Below are 15545 nucleotides of genomic sequence, written 5' to 3' on the forward strand. Positions count from 1 at the left end.
AATTAACAGTTTGTTTACAGACAAAGCTAAATGATTCATCCCAGATGGGCCTGAGGGCATGGGAACGGACAAAAGACAAATTCACAGCCAGAAATTAATTTCTGAGGGTTTTCTTCTTGACCACACTCTGACTCAAGATGTTTGTTGATACAGCAACACTACAGAGAACAGGCAGGACAACAGCTCAAGGTTTGGTTTTTGCTGTCAGTCGATTTCAATAAAATAACTTCAAGTGACCTTATTTCAACTCATCAGGAACTCCAAACCCCAAAATATAGTTTTCTGCAGGAAAATATCTAAAACTCTGTAAAAATATTTATTTTTCATTCTGGGCTTACTATTACTACTATTTAATCTATTTTAGCAAAATATTAGCTTACCTAATTCTAGTGAAAACAACATGGAGGAGTCATATGCATAAAATGCTCAAAGTGAGGTACTGTGAAATCAGATTCTTGTTCCTGTTTTACAGATGTTGTTGCAAGGTGTTAAAGGTACTAATACAAACACTTTCTTTAAGAGGTTCTTCAGTGCTAAACCGCTCACAAGAAGGAGAGGGTCACAGAAATTCTCAGATCTAGTTTACAATTAGAGATGAGACTGAAAGAGTTGGGGCTGTTCAGTCTGGAGAAGAGAAGGCTCCGAGGTGACCTTCTTGTGGCCTTTCAATATCTGAAGGGGGACTACAAGAAAGCTAGGGAGGGACTTTTTAGGATATCAGGGAGTGACAGGACTAGGGGGAATGGAATAAAGCTGGAAGTGGGGAGATTCAGGCTGGAAGTGAGGGGAAGGTCTTCCCCATGAGAGTGGTGAGAGCCTGGAATGGGTTGTCCAGGAAGGTGGTTGAGGCCCCATCCCTGGAGGTGTTTAAGGCCAGGCTAGATGAGGCTATGGCCAGCCTGATGTAGTGTGAGGTGTCCCTGCCCATGGCAGGGGGGTTGGAACTAGATGATCCTTGTGGTCCCTTCCAACCCTGACTGATTCTATGATTCTATGTTTATTATTCTGCCAACACTGGTAACAGTTTTGATGACAGCTTACAAAAGTAAACCAGGAATAGAAACTTCAAATGATGTGTAAAAAGTGGTCAAAAGAAATGTACATGAGAAATACGTAAACACAGATGGCACATGAATCAAGTGGGATGTAGGATGTCGTACTGTAAATACCAAAAACCTGGTTTTTGAAGGGGTGTCATAGATTGAGTTTAATCTGGTGCTGTTATTCATACCATGCTGCAGTCATGCCAGCTTCAAAAATGGAAGTGCTAACTGGAGCTAAGTATCATAGGGCTTGAAATTCATGGGAGGCTTCCTGTTCTGGTTGCTGCTTCTGGGTTCCAGGTTCTTGGGTGCTGGGTTTTTTTCCCACAGGGATGGTGGCAAGACATGTGGGTGTGGGGTAGCTCACTGATTTTCAGTTTCTGTTTTATGCTGTGAGTTTTTTCCTGTATTTCACTGTGCTTCTTTTGCAAACAGGCTATCATGCACTGTATTATTAGATTGATTAGATTATTAGATAAGGTAATTATACATATGTTATATGGAACTCTTAGCTCTGTATCTCAACCCCGAGTTTTGTGTGTTACTTTTCCCCGACTTTCGGGTTGCAGGAGTAGGCAGGTTAGCCCTTGCACTAAACCATTACATGGGGACGATGGGCAACTTGTTGGCTTGTTAAAACCTCAGCCACCACAGTAATTAGTATAGAGAACTAGCTAGATGATACAAGAAACATTCACAGATATGTTTATGATTGCAGAGCAGAATGATGGCAAGGAAGAAGAATCAAAAAGCATTCAAAATAGAAAACTGATCAGAATTAAGACCTGTAGGAAAAATTTCCTAGGAAAAAAAATTCTGTAAGTGTATTGTACGCACTGCCTCCATTTAAGAAGTTCTGTGTAAAGACAGTTAGATTCTCAATTTTACAGCAATAATGGTTTTTAATTTTCTATTGAACATTGTCTGGAATGGAAGGTTACTATTAGTTCTCAATAGATTAAATCAAACTCAAACATTATGGTAGCTAAAAGTAATGGAAATCAATACGAAGACAATGGAGCACATGAAAATACTACTTCTAACATGGAAAGTTCTCATTACACTTTCCTCACATGTAACATGACTGTAGGGGACATCAGCCTCCCTAGGATGGACAGATGGTAAGCGAAAAAGAAACTGTATGCCAGTTAGCTATGTTTTTGAAATGCAAGGGCACAACACACATGCAGTGCATCTCCTATTAAGACACTAAGCATCACCAGCGAGGGGCCATGGTAATGATTTATGGTTGCTTAGCACTTTCAGTAGCTCTTTGTTTTTTAGTAACAGAGGATCCTACAATATCTGTAATTTTGCAAAACTTTAGTAGATTCAAGTCCAGTTTAGCTGCAGTTCTATAAATACGACACAAAGATCTAGACAGAAAAGAATTAGCTCATGTATTTCATGCTTTTGTCAAAAGCAAGACTCTGTGTCTTTTAACATCAGGGAAAGGTGGTTTACCAACTACAGTGCTTTCTTTTTTTCGTAAGAAACTATAACCAAAATGAACTAACTTAATTTAAATGTGAAATTGTAGAGATTGGGAACATCTGACCTGCTGATCACTACCTTTTTGGTCTATATAGAGCAGCCCTGCTATATTTAAAAATTCATTATTTCATTCCACCACTTAAGATACAGTTCATCTTTTAAGATTTCTTCACTAGGATCATAGTTCAACTTGTGCCAATCAAGTGCTCTGCAGCATCTTCATACCTATGTAACTACTCAGTTGGAGAATTTCAGAATGTAAGATGGGCAATTAGAAATAAGGAAAGATGACAGAAACATCTTCAGATGCTAGAGACTTTCTGAATGGGGAAAAACTCACTAAGGCAGCAATAATATATTCTCATGTCCATGGGTATAGAATAAAGAAAACTGTCTTGAATTATCACAGAATCACAGAATGTTAGGGGTTGGAAGGGACCTCAAAAGATCACCTAGTCCAACGCCCCTGCCAGAGCAGGATCACCTATACCAGGTCACACCAGAACACATCCACATGTGTTTTGAGTATCTCCAGAGAAGGAGACTCCACAACCCCCCTTGGGCAGCCTGTTCCAGTGCTTCATCACCCTCACAGTGAAAAAATTTTTCCTCATGTTTACATGGAACTTCCTGTGCCTCAACTTCCACCCACTGTCCCTTGTCCTGTCATTGGGCATCACTGAGAAGAGCCTGGCTCCATCCTCTTGGCACTCACCATTTACATATTTATAAACATGTATGAAGTCACCCCTTAGTCTCCTCTTCTTCAAGCTAAAGAGCCCCAGCTACCTCAGTCTCTCCTCATAAGGAAGATGTTCCATTCCCTTAATCATTTTTGTGACTCTGCACTTGACTCTTTCGAGCAGTTTCCTGTGCTCGAGCAGTTCCCTGCTGAAACAGATTAGTGTAGTACTTTGGGAAAAAAATCATGGTCAAAGAAGGTTAAACTAGAAAGTACAAGCTATGCAGACTGCAAATCTTTCATCATCAGAACATAACAGTCAGACACTTGCTAACAACTACTCAGGAATTCATGAGTCTGAACAGCAGAACAGTGGGCCACATTTCCCAAACAGTGCTATGAACAGCAAACCAGAAATGAAACTCTGACCCACATACTACAGGAAGTTGGGCTGATGAGGTTGAAACACACCCAACGCTATGCCTTGAGGTCCTTGGCAGACTCCAATTTCTATCAATTTCTTAACGTAAATTTTCTTTGCCAGTTTGGTTCCAATTTAGTCACCACATCATCTGTTCCTCACATTGGTTCTTTCCAACACATTAAACAATAATTCACTCCATTTTCTCTTTCCTCCTTACATGACCCAATATTCCACTTTAGGTTCACATCTTTTTGGTCTTTAACAAAACAAACCTTAGCAGAACATAACACCCTGAACTTTTTTCCTAGCAGTATTAGTATGGATTTTTCCTAGTCTTTCTTACACCAATAATCACATGCTACTCACCAAAGCACAGCAGTAATTCCACTAAAACTAGTTACTCCATCTAGTGTTTACAGGCACTATCAACTCATAACAAAGATTTTTGGGAAAGTTTAAAAAAATTCAGAGAAGCAAGCATCAGAGCCAATTATTAAGCCAATAACTGTGGGTATATAAGTTTTGAAATTAAGACAGTAAAAACTACAACTCTAAATCAAACATTGTTTACATAGGTAGCTTGCTTTGGTAAACAAGAGAAATTACAGAAAGAACAGAAGTCTTTGTATGACAGGAATGCAAAAGCTCTTATTTATATATACACTTCCACGTTTACAATAGAATTCTAAAAGCACTCAGCAGATACAAAAAGAATTTAAAAATTAAACATTTTTCCTGTCATGCATCAGATACCTTCACACCATACACCAACAGCACTGATTCAGTACACTTCTGGAGTAAGTGTTAGGAGGTTTGCCTAAGAGATTTCAAGTTATGATTTTATTGTAGAAGAGTGTAATTAAAGTCTGGCTGTCACAAAGAAAAACTTTAACATTCTCAAACTATGACGGAAAACACCACCATATTTATAATGTTACAATGTTTGGAACAATCTCTCTCTGCAGCTCTAGTTTTTCCAACTACAAGTCAGACTCATTCTCCAGAAAGATCATGTGATCATCTCTGTCCATCACCTTTCTCCTCATAGAATCACAGAATCTATCTGGTTGGAAGAGACCTCAAAGATCGTCCAACCCTTGACCCAGCACTTCTCACACTGGTTCAGCTGTTGCAAGAATTGAACTGTGCTGGACTTGATGATCTTAGACATCTTTTCCAGCCATAAGGATTCTATGATTATGAGGATTACAATTCTGTGAGTCTTAGGATTCATGTCCCAACTGTGATTTGGTGCAGCTGTATGTCATTAACTCAAATTGCTGCAAAAACAAGTTAAGTTGAGAGCACTATAAGAAAAGCAACAGTGCAGAGCTATGCAAAGCTAGAAAGGTAAAATTTCAGAAAGAAATAGGATCATCAGGCACTCAAATATTCAAAAGAAAAAATGTCAGTGTGGAAAGGTGTGACACCCTGAAGGAAAAAAAGCAGTGAGTCAACCAGTTTTGGAGGTGTCAGTGGCTTCAGGCAGTGTTGGCACAGAGGAAGTGGCTTCAGCAAGTGTTGGCGCGGAGGATTCGTTCCAGGGAGCAGCAGATACCAACTCTTCTCCTGACTGATGTCCACCTGGACAGTAAAGACTCCTTGGTTGTCTCACTGAAGTGCAGGCTTAGGCTGACAGGTCACTACATCCTACTAATCTTTTGTGTGTATATGCCAAATAATAATTAGTTTGTACTTCTAAGCTGCAGAGCTTCTTTGCATGTGATTACATGTACTCTAAATGACTCAAACAGAACAGTACTAAGATACTTCCACTTTAAGTCACTAAATGTTCACTGGGCAAGTGATACAGCAAATGTTTAGACTAGGTCCAAGCCCACATCTGCATCACAAATCTCTACCAGTTATCATAGTACCTTACACATTTGGGCACTACTTTCTAGTTAGTGTTAGAAGCCCCTTCACATCCTCAGAGCCTCAGCCATAAAGAACAAGACCAGTGTGCCAGGGAGAGCAAGATCTCAAGTCTTTAAGTTCTGTAAATGGCTCGAGAGTGAGATCATTAGATGCCACCTCTGTTTCCATTAGTGGTCTAATAACTTAAGCTTCAATTCAAACCAACTACAGGGTTAAACAGAAGTGTTCTGGTATGCATTTGTCTCAGCTGGTGTTCTACTATTTCCCCGTTTTCTTGAGAACAGAAACCTGCTATATAAGAAGCTTCTGTTCAGTTCAGAATTGAACAAGTTAGCATTGAACCATGTCAATCAAAACACACATAGCTGCTGCTTGCGGGACAAACCCTGGGACAGCCTCTCCAACACACTATCTTTACCAGAGGGGAGAAAGGAGTGGGCATTTAAATACAGGCTCTTCCTGAGTCCCTGCAACCTGAACCAGAGAGCCACCCTGAGAAGCACTACTCCTCATGATAACAGCTTGACTTGGAAAGAGAAGCAGCAATCATCCAGGCTGTTAGTTTGCTTGACTTCACACTTAGATGAAGCCAGCAATGGTGTCAGCTGGACGCAGCAATTCCAGTGCCTGCCAGCCCCTATGGAGGCACACACCTGCCAGCTTCCACACTTCAGCACCTTGCTGATACATCAGAAAGTCTGAAGAAAAAAACCTTGGTGTGAACTATGATCTAACACAAACTTCCTCCTATACACTGAAAGGCTCCTGGCATAGGCCTCAACTGCACTTTAAGTGCAAAACAATTAACATTAGCTATATGTCATAATGAAGATCTAGTCATTGCTCTCTTCTGAACAGGTAAAGGAAGACATCTTCATATGCTGAAAAAAAGGGTTGCAAATGCCTTGTGTTTTATTTGGCCACTGCTGGCTAGCGATCAGTGCAAATAAAGTCTCACCTGTAAGTGAAATTTTGCAGAATTATACTCAAACCTGCCTTTTTTTGTTTCAGGTTTTTTTTTTTTTCACTAGGTAGAACTCACCCCTCTTTCAGATCATATAGAGGAGCTCAATTATGTTTTTAAGTAAATGTCTCCTAGGAACATCTGTAGCCAGAAATTGCATCTGTTACAGAACAAGCTGTACAGTCTCACTTCCGTGCTGTTACTGTATTGTGCTGCAAAACTCAAATGCATCAGAGCTAGTATACCCATACCCATAACACTATACAAGGTGTAGAGTGACAGCATAGCAATGGCAGGTCAGCTGAAGTTGCAACAAATACATGGATAGTAACCCATATAATGGGAATAATACCCCAGCTCATTATTTTAAATCTAATTCTGTTCTATACACCAAAACTTTGGTCATTATTTAATCATATTGTAGATGTTCCCTGAATTAGTTTGTTGGGATAGCAGTAGCAGACTGAGAAGGGAGGGAGGAAAGTCAGGAATGGGTATAATATTTTAATCTGTTTACACGTACCCAGTGATTAACTTTGAACAGAAATACTTTAATGGTAAGTGCATACAGATTAACATTATGCAGTAGAAAAAAGTTTAACACACATCCTTCTTTCTGCAATAGCCTTCTCCAGACCCTTTCTGCAGCCTCACAAAGAAAGATGCGGTGAGAAGAAATGCATAGAAACACATAATGACATGACTCGTATAAAGCTGACTCGGACATATTTGAAATAACTTGCTGTTTGAAAAACTAGCTGATCACATAGTGTTGTTTTCTACTGTCATTTATTAGCAATCAAAAAGATTTCCTGTGTCTCTACCTTTATTGGAAAATACTAACAGAAAAAGGAACTACATAGACACCAGTTTATCGGGACGTGAATAAAAAGATACAGAGATGTGGTGCTAAGGGACATGGTTTGGCACCAGACTTAGGCAAGTTAGATAATGGTTGAACTTGACGATCTTAAATTTGTCTTTTCCAACAGATTCTTTGATTCTAACATCCAATTTCAGTCTAACTGCACTTGAGACACAATCATACTGCACAAGCCTTGGTTGTAAGACATTTGGCTCCCAGTCCAGCGTAAGTACAGTTTAGTACTTCAGTTCGGGCACAGGATAGACATCATTCAGCAGAGGTCTTAGCTACAGGCAGCAGGTACTCACCAGAGCTCCATCCGCAACCGATAAGCTCTCATACGTCTTCCACGCTTTTTCCCTCACACTATCCGACACTTTCAGAGCATTGCAGAGGGCAACGAAGTCAGCTTCACCAATTTCGAGGCTAGGGAAAGCAAAAGGCATCAACAGCAGGGTCTCCATGTAGCACAACAGCTATATTGCACAGCACAGCTAGGAGGGAACGCCAGCTGCTGAAGGACGCCCCGGGTGACACCGCCCCACTCGGCAGAAGAGCCAAAGACGAGGCACAACCCGTAGGCTCGACGCAGAGAGCCCCGGCAGCGCAGCAGGGGTACGCCAGCTCCAGCCGCGCGGCAGCCCGACCGCTCCACCAGCCCTCCCTGCCGCGGCGGCTCCCGGCACGTCCGCGCAAGACAACCCTGGCCCGGGCGGCGCTTACCGGGGAGCGGCGGGCGGCGGCGGCGCGGAGCCGCTGTCAGGGCTGGAGCGCTGGCTCCGGGCGGCGGCGCCGGCGCCCACCCTGCGGGTGGGCTTGGGCGGCATGACGGCCCGTGCGCGAGCGGCCCTAGAGGCACTGCCGTTCAGCGCCCACCGCGGGCGGCAGTAACGACGGGCCGCCGGCTGCCGCTCCCCTCCCCGCTGCCCAAACCGCGGGAAAACTGCGTCACCGCCAGCCGTCACTTCCGGGCCGGCTGCCGCTCCCCCACCCTACCCGCCGGCGAGGAGTGGCGACCGCGCCCCCGAAACACAGACCGGCTTGGCGCGCCTCGGAACCCGGAAGGGAAAAGTGCCCGCGCCAGCCTCTCAGCCAATGAATGCGCTTCTTTCTCCGCACTAGCCAATAGAAACCGGCTCCGCTTCGTGGTCCAGGCAACTGGAGCGAGGGCGCGGCCGGCGGATCGAGGCCCGGGGCTCGCGGGAGGGGCGGGGCTCGGCTCAGCTCCCTGAAGGTAAGCAGCGGGTTGGTGGAGAACTTTGCAGCCGCCGGCGTGTACGAGGGCGGCCGTTCTCTGATCGGCGGCGTCTCTCGCCCTTCCAGGCTCGTTTTACATTACAGCTGGAGTCAGAGCTGAGGACGCAGCAGGGAAAGGAGTGATGGCATCCGGCTGTCTCCTGACTGAGGGAGAAAGGACGCCTTGGCGAGGTGGTCAGTACCGCTTCCACGGGAACATGAGCACTTGCGTAGAGATCCTCCTCCAAAGCCTTTCAGTCGCCCTAGAGATGATAGCCTGGCTACTTCTGATATTGCAGGCACTCAACAAGCTGAGAGCAGAAGAATAGACGTATATATAAAAATAACTATACAGATGTAGAGCAGGACAGAAATCCTGACAAATACTTTATGACTATCTCTCACTTGGTGTTCATCTGAGTCATAAAGTATTAATACCATGCATTACAATTAGGTTTCATGTAAGACATTCTCCAGCATTTTGGCATCGTCTGGATTTTAAGCCAATGACATTCAAATTCAGAAGATCCCCTAATTCACAGATCTATTCTGCTGTCTGCATATCACATATCTGCATTTAGAAGGCAGATCGCTGCTGTAAGCCAACACACATTTTCATATTTTTATGAGTTTCTTAGAAAAAGCAATAGTATTGCATGTAAAGACTCTGCACATATTTATCATTTGTCTGTAAAGCAAATAGTGAGATTGCTGTCAAAGCTGAATTTAAAAAAGAGTACAACTACTGTATTCAATAAGAATTCACTAGTATTTTTAAGATCCATGCACTTTATTAATTTGTTCAGCCTTTTCCTTTATAGTCATTAACTTACGTAAAGGAGAACAGGCCATTTTTCTGGTTCATAATTAGACTTAAACCAATTACAGTAAAAATGCAAAACAAATGGGACTTCAGGCAAAGTACATCAAGTGAAATATTTGAGTTGCAGACTGTAGTGGAATTTAGACACTTCTTATGATTGTAGTAAAACTGACACTAACTACACTGTTTATAAGCACCTTTTAATAATTCTTGTAATCAGATGATAGCTACATGCTGTTGAAGATTCATAGTGTAGAACTGCATGTCATCTAACACGGACAGCTAAAGCACATCAACCAGCTTAGAAAAGTAAGTTAAAAACCTAACCCACAGATGAATCCATTGCTCTCTCCTCACCACTGGCTTTAACGCACAAAAGAATTTAAAATGAGAGCAAAGCATCCGAGAAAGTTTGGTCACAACACTGGAGCTGTCAGCAAGAAGAAAACACGCCCTCTTGGGTAGCTTCCCTCACAGCTGCTTTAACATGCTTTTAGAGCCAGAATCTAGATCATCCAAATGACAGGCAAAGAATTTGTGTTGCTCTCATACCCCTTGTGCATTAGTGCTTAGGGAATATCATATCCTTTAAAGAACTGACAACCAGCCTCAGTCTAAATATTAAGTTTATAAAATTGTTAGTTTGCCAAGCACCTTTGCAAATCCAATTTTAAGCACTTTTACATCAAGCAAGGCACTAAGGGCTTCCCTCCATAAACAGGTGCAAACAAAATATAATTTCAGAATGCTTCAAGGAGAGGCAGCACATGAATCAAGCTACAATAATCTTAATCCTCCATTCTGGAGCCGCAGATGTAGCAACTATATCTAAACTGCAGTAAGAAGACTTAATGTATATGTAAGTACATATAAAGAAAGGCACATGTATGTGTAAAATCAGATATAAATTGCTGTACTTCCCCACACACACCTTGTTAGATATACTGATTTCAGTGTTTTAATCCTGTATTTTGAAATGTTTTAAACTGAGCCTTTGAGCTTTCAGAATAAAATGACAAAGCAAAGAAGAAAAGCAGTTCTTTCTGGGAAGAAAAAAAGTCATCTGACCTGACAATAGCTTTATTCCAAACATCTTTCTAGAGCAGTTTTTAAAGTGCAGGTCAGAGACAAATGGCAGTCTGTGAAACACTGCCCAGTCAGCCAATCCTGACTCATTGTTTCCAGCTGCTACACAATCTTATGTAATTTTATTATCTTAATTTTTCACTTAAAACTGTTGCTATAGTTTCATGGCAATTGCCAGTGGGAATAGCAGTCATGCCTTCATTGAAATTGAAACCAAGCCTTTTTATTTTGACTCTTACTGCTTAGATACCAGAGAAGCTTGCTGCTTTTTTAGCCTTCATAAAAAGGAAATTCCTGTGACAGAGAAACTTAAGTGCACCTCATGGTCTACCAAGACTAGCTGCTGATTTCTACGTTATCAAAGAACTTTACCACTTAAGTTACAATTATAATAAATTTGCTTCCTCTGGAGGTGTACAACAGGAATGACACTAAAACCACTAAATTGAGAGCTTCTGGATATTAGTCCAAGTACTAAATATTTGTCAGATTTTTTGCTTGAATAAAACCCACAGGTTGCAAAATCCATAAATGATAAAAGTGTCTACCTGATTCATACCCCATTTTCCTGCCTGTAACAGGCAGAATTAGCCAGGGAGGGTAATACCCTCTTCTCCTGCCCAGCATTTTCTGTGTAGACATTCCTTGCACTGAGCAACAACCACCATTCTCCCACTGCCAGCATCACCTGGAGCCCAGCTGTCACTCTCAAAGCCCCAGCACAAGCGCTAACAGGAACAAGGAGTTGACAGACCTGCCCCAGTTCCCTACAGGCCAGCTCTTCTCCAGCTGCTGCCCTAAAGGCCCCACGCCTTAAGAAAGACTTCTCTGGAGCACCATCTGGAGCAACAGATGGACTTAAGTAATGGTCCCACTTCGAGAGTGCCTCAGTGACACTAAGGCTATGGTTTGAATCAGGCCTTTTCCACTCCCAGCTTGACTTCCCCGGTAACTACCACAGTCTTGCCACAGCACTGGATCAGCTCTGACTTTGAAGATGGAAATGGTTGATGGGTGTGAGGGGATGAAGCTGGCTAGTTGTACTCTCTGTTGGTAAGTCTGGCCTTTTAATATCATTAATTAATTAATATCACCCCGCCTAAAGACTGAGTTCAAATAGGAATGATAAAAAACATTTCTAAAAGTTAGTATTTCTACAGTTACCTAAAATCCATAGGGACCATGACAAATTTCAACCCATTACTCTCAAAACAGAGATCTACTTGTTAGATGTTGCCTCCTCTAACAGTTCAAAGCCTCTTTTTATATATATATATTATTAGTAAAAATACTATTTTCACTCCATATTTATACACATCTGTGACTTGCTTTTCTTGGAGTGCTACGTAGTGCACTGCTGCAGTCTCAGATACTGCAGTGATGAGTTTAAGGCAGGAATTTCTACCAATAAAATAACCAAATTGCTACTGAAAGGATACTATGAGTACTGTTGGTGGATGGAGGAAGTTCTCTATGTACAACATCAATATGCAAAACCCCACATCTGTGCTAGCATTGAGGACCAAGGTGCTAAAAATTAAAGTCCATGACTGGTGATATTTATCAAATAAAGCCTCAGTGCAAGTGCAATTACATCAGAAAAAGCTAATCATTGCTGATGGAATTCTTGCTTTGGAAGGTGTCTGGACATTAAATATACCTTTGCATCCACAGCTCTTTCACACCATGTGCTCTGTCACCCACATACCATCCTGTGTGTCCCCAGCAGGCAAACTACTTCTAAGCCTGGGCACAATCTGGCCCTTCATCCTGCACCCCCTCTTCATGGCAGTTCATTTTGGCTATTACTGACAATTGGTAATAAAACAAAGGTCTACAAACAAACCAACCAACACAAACTCCTTGTTGCTTGCAAGTACACAGCCACGTTAACAACCTTGCTACAATCCCTTCCTTCCCATCCTGCTCAGTCCCAGGTTCTGCTTCCTCTCTCTGCGTGAGAAAGCATGTTCCAGCAGCGGCAACACCCTGTACTGATGCTGGCTGTCTCCCCAGTGAGGATGTTTCCCATGCCTCCTCTTCCAAGATTTCCTACGACCAGAAGAAGCAGAATATGCTTTACTAGAAGTGGTTCTCTGGAATAAAATTAATGTTAACTGACAACCTGAAAACCAACTGAAAATTAGCAACCGTAGCCTGCAGTGAACAGATAGGAAATTGATCTAAATCTACCTGTGATCTTGGGGTTTTCTCTTTTTGTTAAGAGTGAGCCTAGGATAATGAAATTCTTTAACCAAGGCATGGCAGTGGAATACTCTACTGAGGGGAAAACATTTGTGTATAATATTCCAGCAAAACTTATACCATGAAAATACAAAACTGTTTTGCTTCCCTCGTAACATCTTCCTAAAACATCCTCCTAAAGCTAGAACAAACAATGCCAGCAAGAATACAGCTCTGCTATTTCTAAACCATAGGCTTCTGCTAAGACAGACATGACAGGCTTTCATCCTCCCACACAACTCAGACCAAAAAAAACATGTACTCACCTTTCCAGAAGACAATGCTACACTCAGTTGATGCCTTTGATAAACTTCTGTTGGCTTTCATGGTTTCTGATTCAGCTGGAAGTAATCTTCAAATACATGAATTCAGCCCCTACATTTTGTCTCTGCAAGTCAACACATCTCTGTGTGTTGCTTCAGGAAACCCTGCAGCTTCTCCTTGTACCAGATAACCATACTTTTGCAGTTTTCTATGCTGCAGGCCTTCGGTATTTATTCCTTCGTGCCAAAGCTTGCCCCATGGCTCTTCATTTTTATCTAGAGTAGGAAGGAAGACTTGGAGCTTTTATCATGCTCTGCTTGCCCAGATCATACACATCAACTGGTGACAATACCCTTAGACATGCAAAGACCTACTGAACATCAATGCCTGCTTGGGACCCACGAGAGAGCAGCACAGCCCCCTCCACCATGTAAACACAGTGGCACAGGATAATAGCACTTTGATTTTGCTGCTTCAATGATAAGAGTGTGTCTCGGCATTAGGGTTCATTTTCTCTCTTACACAGAGTTTTAAAAATATTTGCAAATATATTTTTCCAGTGAGGTCATTTTCATACTAAACATTTTCTGTAATTCCTTGGGCTAGAGAAGTGGTTTTCTTCAGTATAGCATGACTATATTTATTCTACTCTTAGAAAAAGCCCAGGCAGCTCCTAGAGCTAGTTTTTCCCAAGGATTTGTGTCTCATGGTTCATTGACTTTGTCTAAGAGGGCAGAAGTTCCAACAGGAGCTTTTTCTGCACCCAGGGTGTTTTAGGTCTTCTCATACAAACCGCCTGGCAATTTAGTAAGACATAAGCACATGATGGGAGCTTTCCTTTTAGTGCACACAAGTTTCTCTCTCTTTCTCCATGCTCATTATCACACTACTGATAGAAATAAATTTCCTTCTGCTATCCGAAAGGATCGAGTTATCAGGGACACAGGCATGCAGCAGCATAGTCACATAAACCTGTCTGTAAGAATAAATCTGTTTCTCCCTCCCTTTGTCTCCCCTTCAGCAGCCTTCTGAAGTCTCTTACTGAGTTTTATTTTTAAAGTAAGTTCAAGATGATGGCAGGTTTACTTAAAAATTAGCAAGTTTAATGTTAACTTACAGAAAATAAGGAATGGCATGCTCATGTAAAGGTAGGAAACATACTTAAAAACACTTCAGCATGAATCTTTTCTCATACAGGGTTCCAAAAAATGCATCCTGTCCTGACATATATTTGACCTTTATTACAATCACACAATTGCAACATCCTGCATGTTCATAGCAAAGATTTTCCCAGTGGACTTTCCAGCTTGCTTACATCTATAACAACATGTAGTTATCTAAATGCAACTTACACTTGGGCATCTATCCTCTATCTATGTGAGGCTTTATTTGATGTTCATGACTGCCATGCACCACCCAAGAACAGATTTTAGAAGTCCAACCTTCGGAAAATAACAGGTTTTATTTTAATATCTAATGCACCTACACTAAGACTAAATTGTAAACGAAGCCAAATACAGATGAAGAAAAAATTAAAAAAGTATTGTATATTTAAGAAACTTCCTTTAAAACAAATTATTTTATCTCAGTCCAAACATTCACAATAGCAGGAAGCTGGATGATAGCATGTTTACAATTGTTTAATAGCGCCAAAAGCAGTAAAGCATCCTCCCACTATATTAAGAAAAGGTCCTTTAAAAGATCAAAAAGTAAGATTAGTCCAAAGCTTTTTGACAGAATCAACCTAAGACAAAAGATTTGGACGCTTATGGTGCATATTATTTAAATATCAGTTTAAGCATGCTTTTTTTGCAAGCAAATATTGAAAAAAATTCTAGTAAATATTCCTACTTTCCTAAAAAAATCAATGCTTAAAATTTGGTCAGAAAGACAACTCAGTTCCCAGATCATGAAACCTTAGAAGTGGGTTTTGGGAAGATTTTCCAGCCTTGGTTTTGAGTGTTACGCCCTTTTTTTCTCTCCTGTATTTTTTTTTTCCAACCAGCTTCAAAAGAGCAGGCACTATGATAGATCTTTTTTCTGCCCTCTCCCCTATAAAAGTTGCTATTATGAAGGTCTCAATTATATAAAAAAAATAAACTTGCTTTACACTTGTTTAAGCGTAAGTTGCGTGATAAGAGAACGGTATTAGTGATATTTGAGCTAGCTCCAGATTAATTGGCCAAGATGGATGACACAGGCTGGGAAGGATGCCATGAAGCTGAACAAAGGGAAATGCAAAGGGCTGCATGTGGTGAACACTCCTGGCTCTCAGCAGGGTCAGCCTGACTCATGACATGCTCTACATTATGTACATCATTTGTATTTGCACTCAGGACAGGGGTTTCAGACATAAGAAAACATGTTAAGTCAGCTTTGGATCTCGATTCTGATTCTCTGCATCATGAAATTACCAACCCAGAATTTAAGCAAGCTGCACAATACTGCCTTTAAATGAAAAAGGAACTGAAAAACGTGCTTCTCTTCATATTTAATTTCTCAGCCATCACCTATTCAGTTTTATCTTTTTACTTTTAAAAAT

General features: G+C 41.4%; 1 protein-coding gene across 1 annotated transcript in view; it reads right to left on the reverse strand.

The window, feature by feature from the left end:
* RB1 (RB transcriptional corepressor 1) overlaps positions 1-8177 on the reverse strand; it is a 78119-nt gene extending 69942 nt beyond the window's left edge. The window contains exons 1-2 of the mRNA XM_054389824.1: positions 8074-8177; positions 7659-7776 (exon numbers count right to left, since the gene is read on the reverse strand). Coding sequence (XP_054245799.1) covers positions 7659-7776; positions 8074-8177 — 222 coding nt within the window. The remainder of the gene's footprint in view (positions 1-7658; positions 7777-8073) is intronic.
* Between the last annotated feature and the right edge of the window lie 7368 nt (positions 8178-15545).

This window comes from Indicator indicator, chromosome 1, assembly GCF_027791375.1.
Source record: "Indicator indicator isolate 239-I01 chromosome 1, UM_Iind_1.1, whole genome shotgun sequence".
In the NCBI taxonomy this organism is placed as follows: domain Eukaryota; kingdom Metazoa; phylum Chordata; class Aves; order Piciformes; family Indicatoridae; genus Indicator; species Indicator indicator.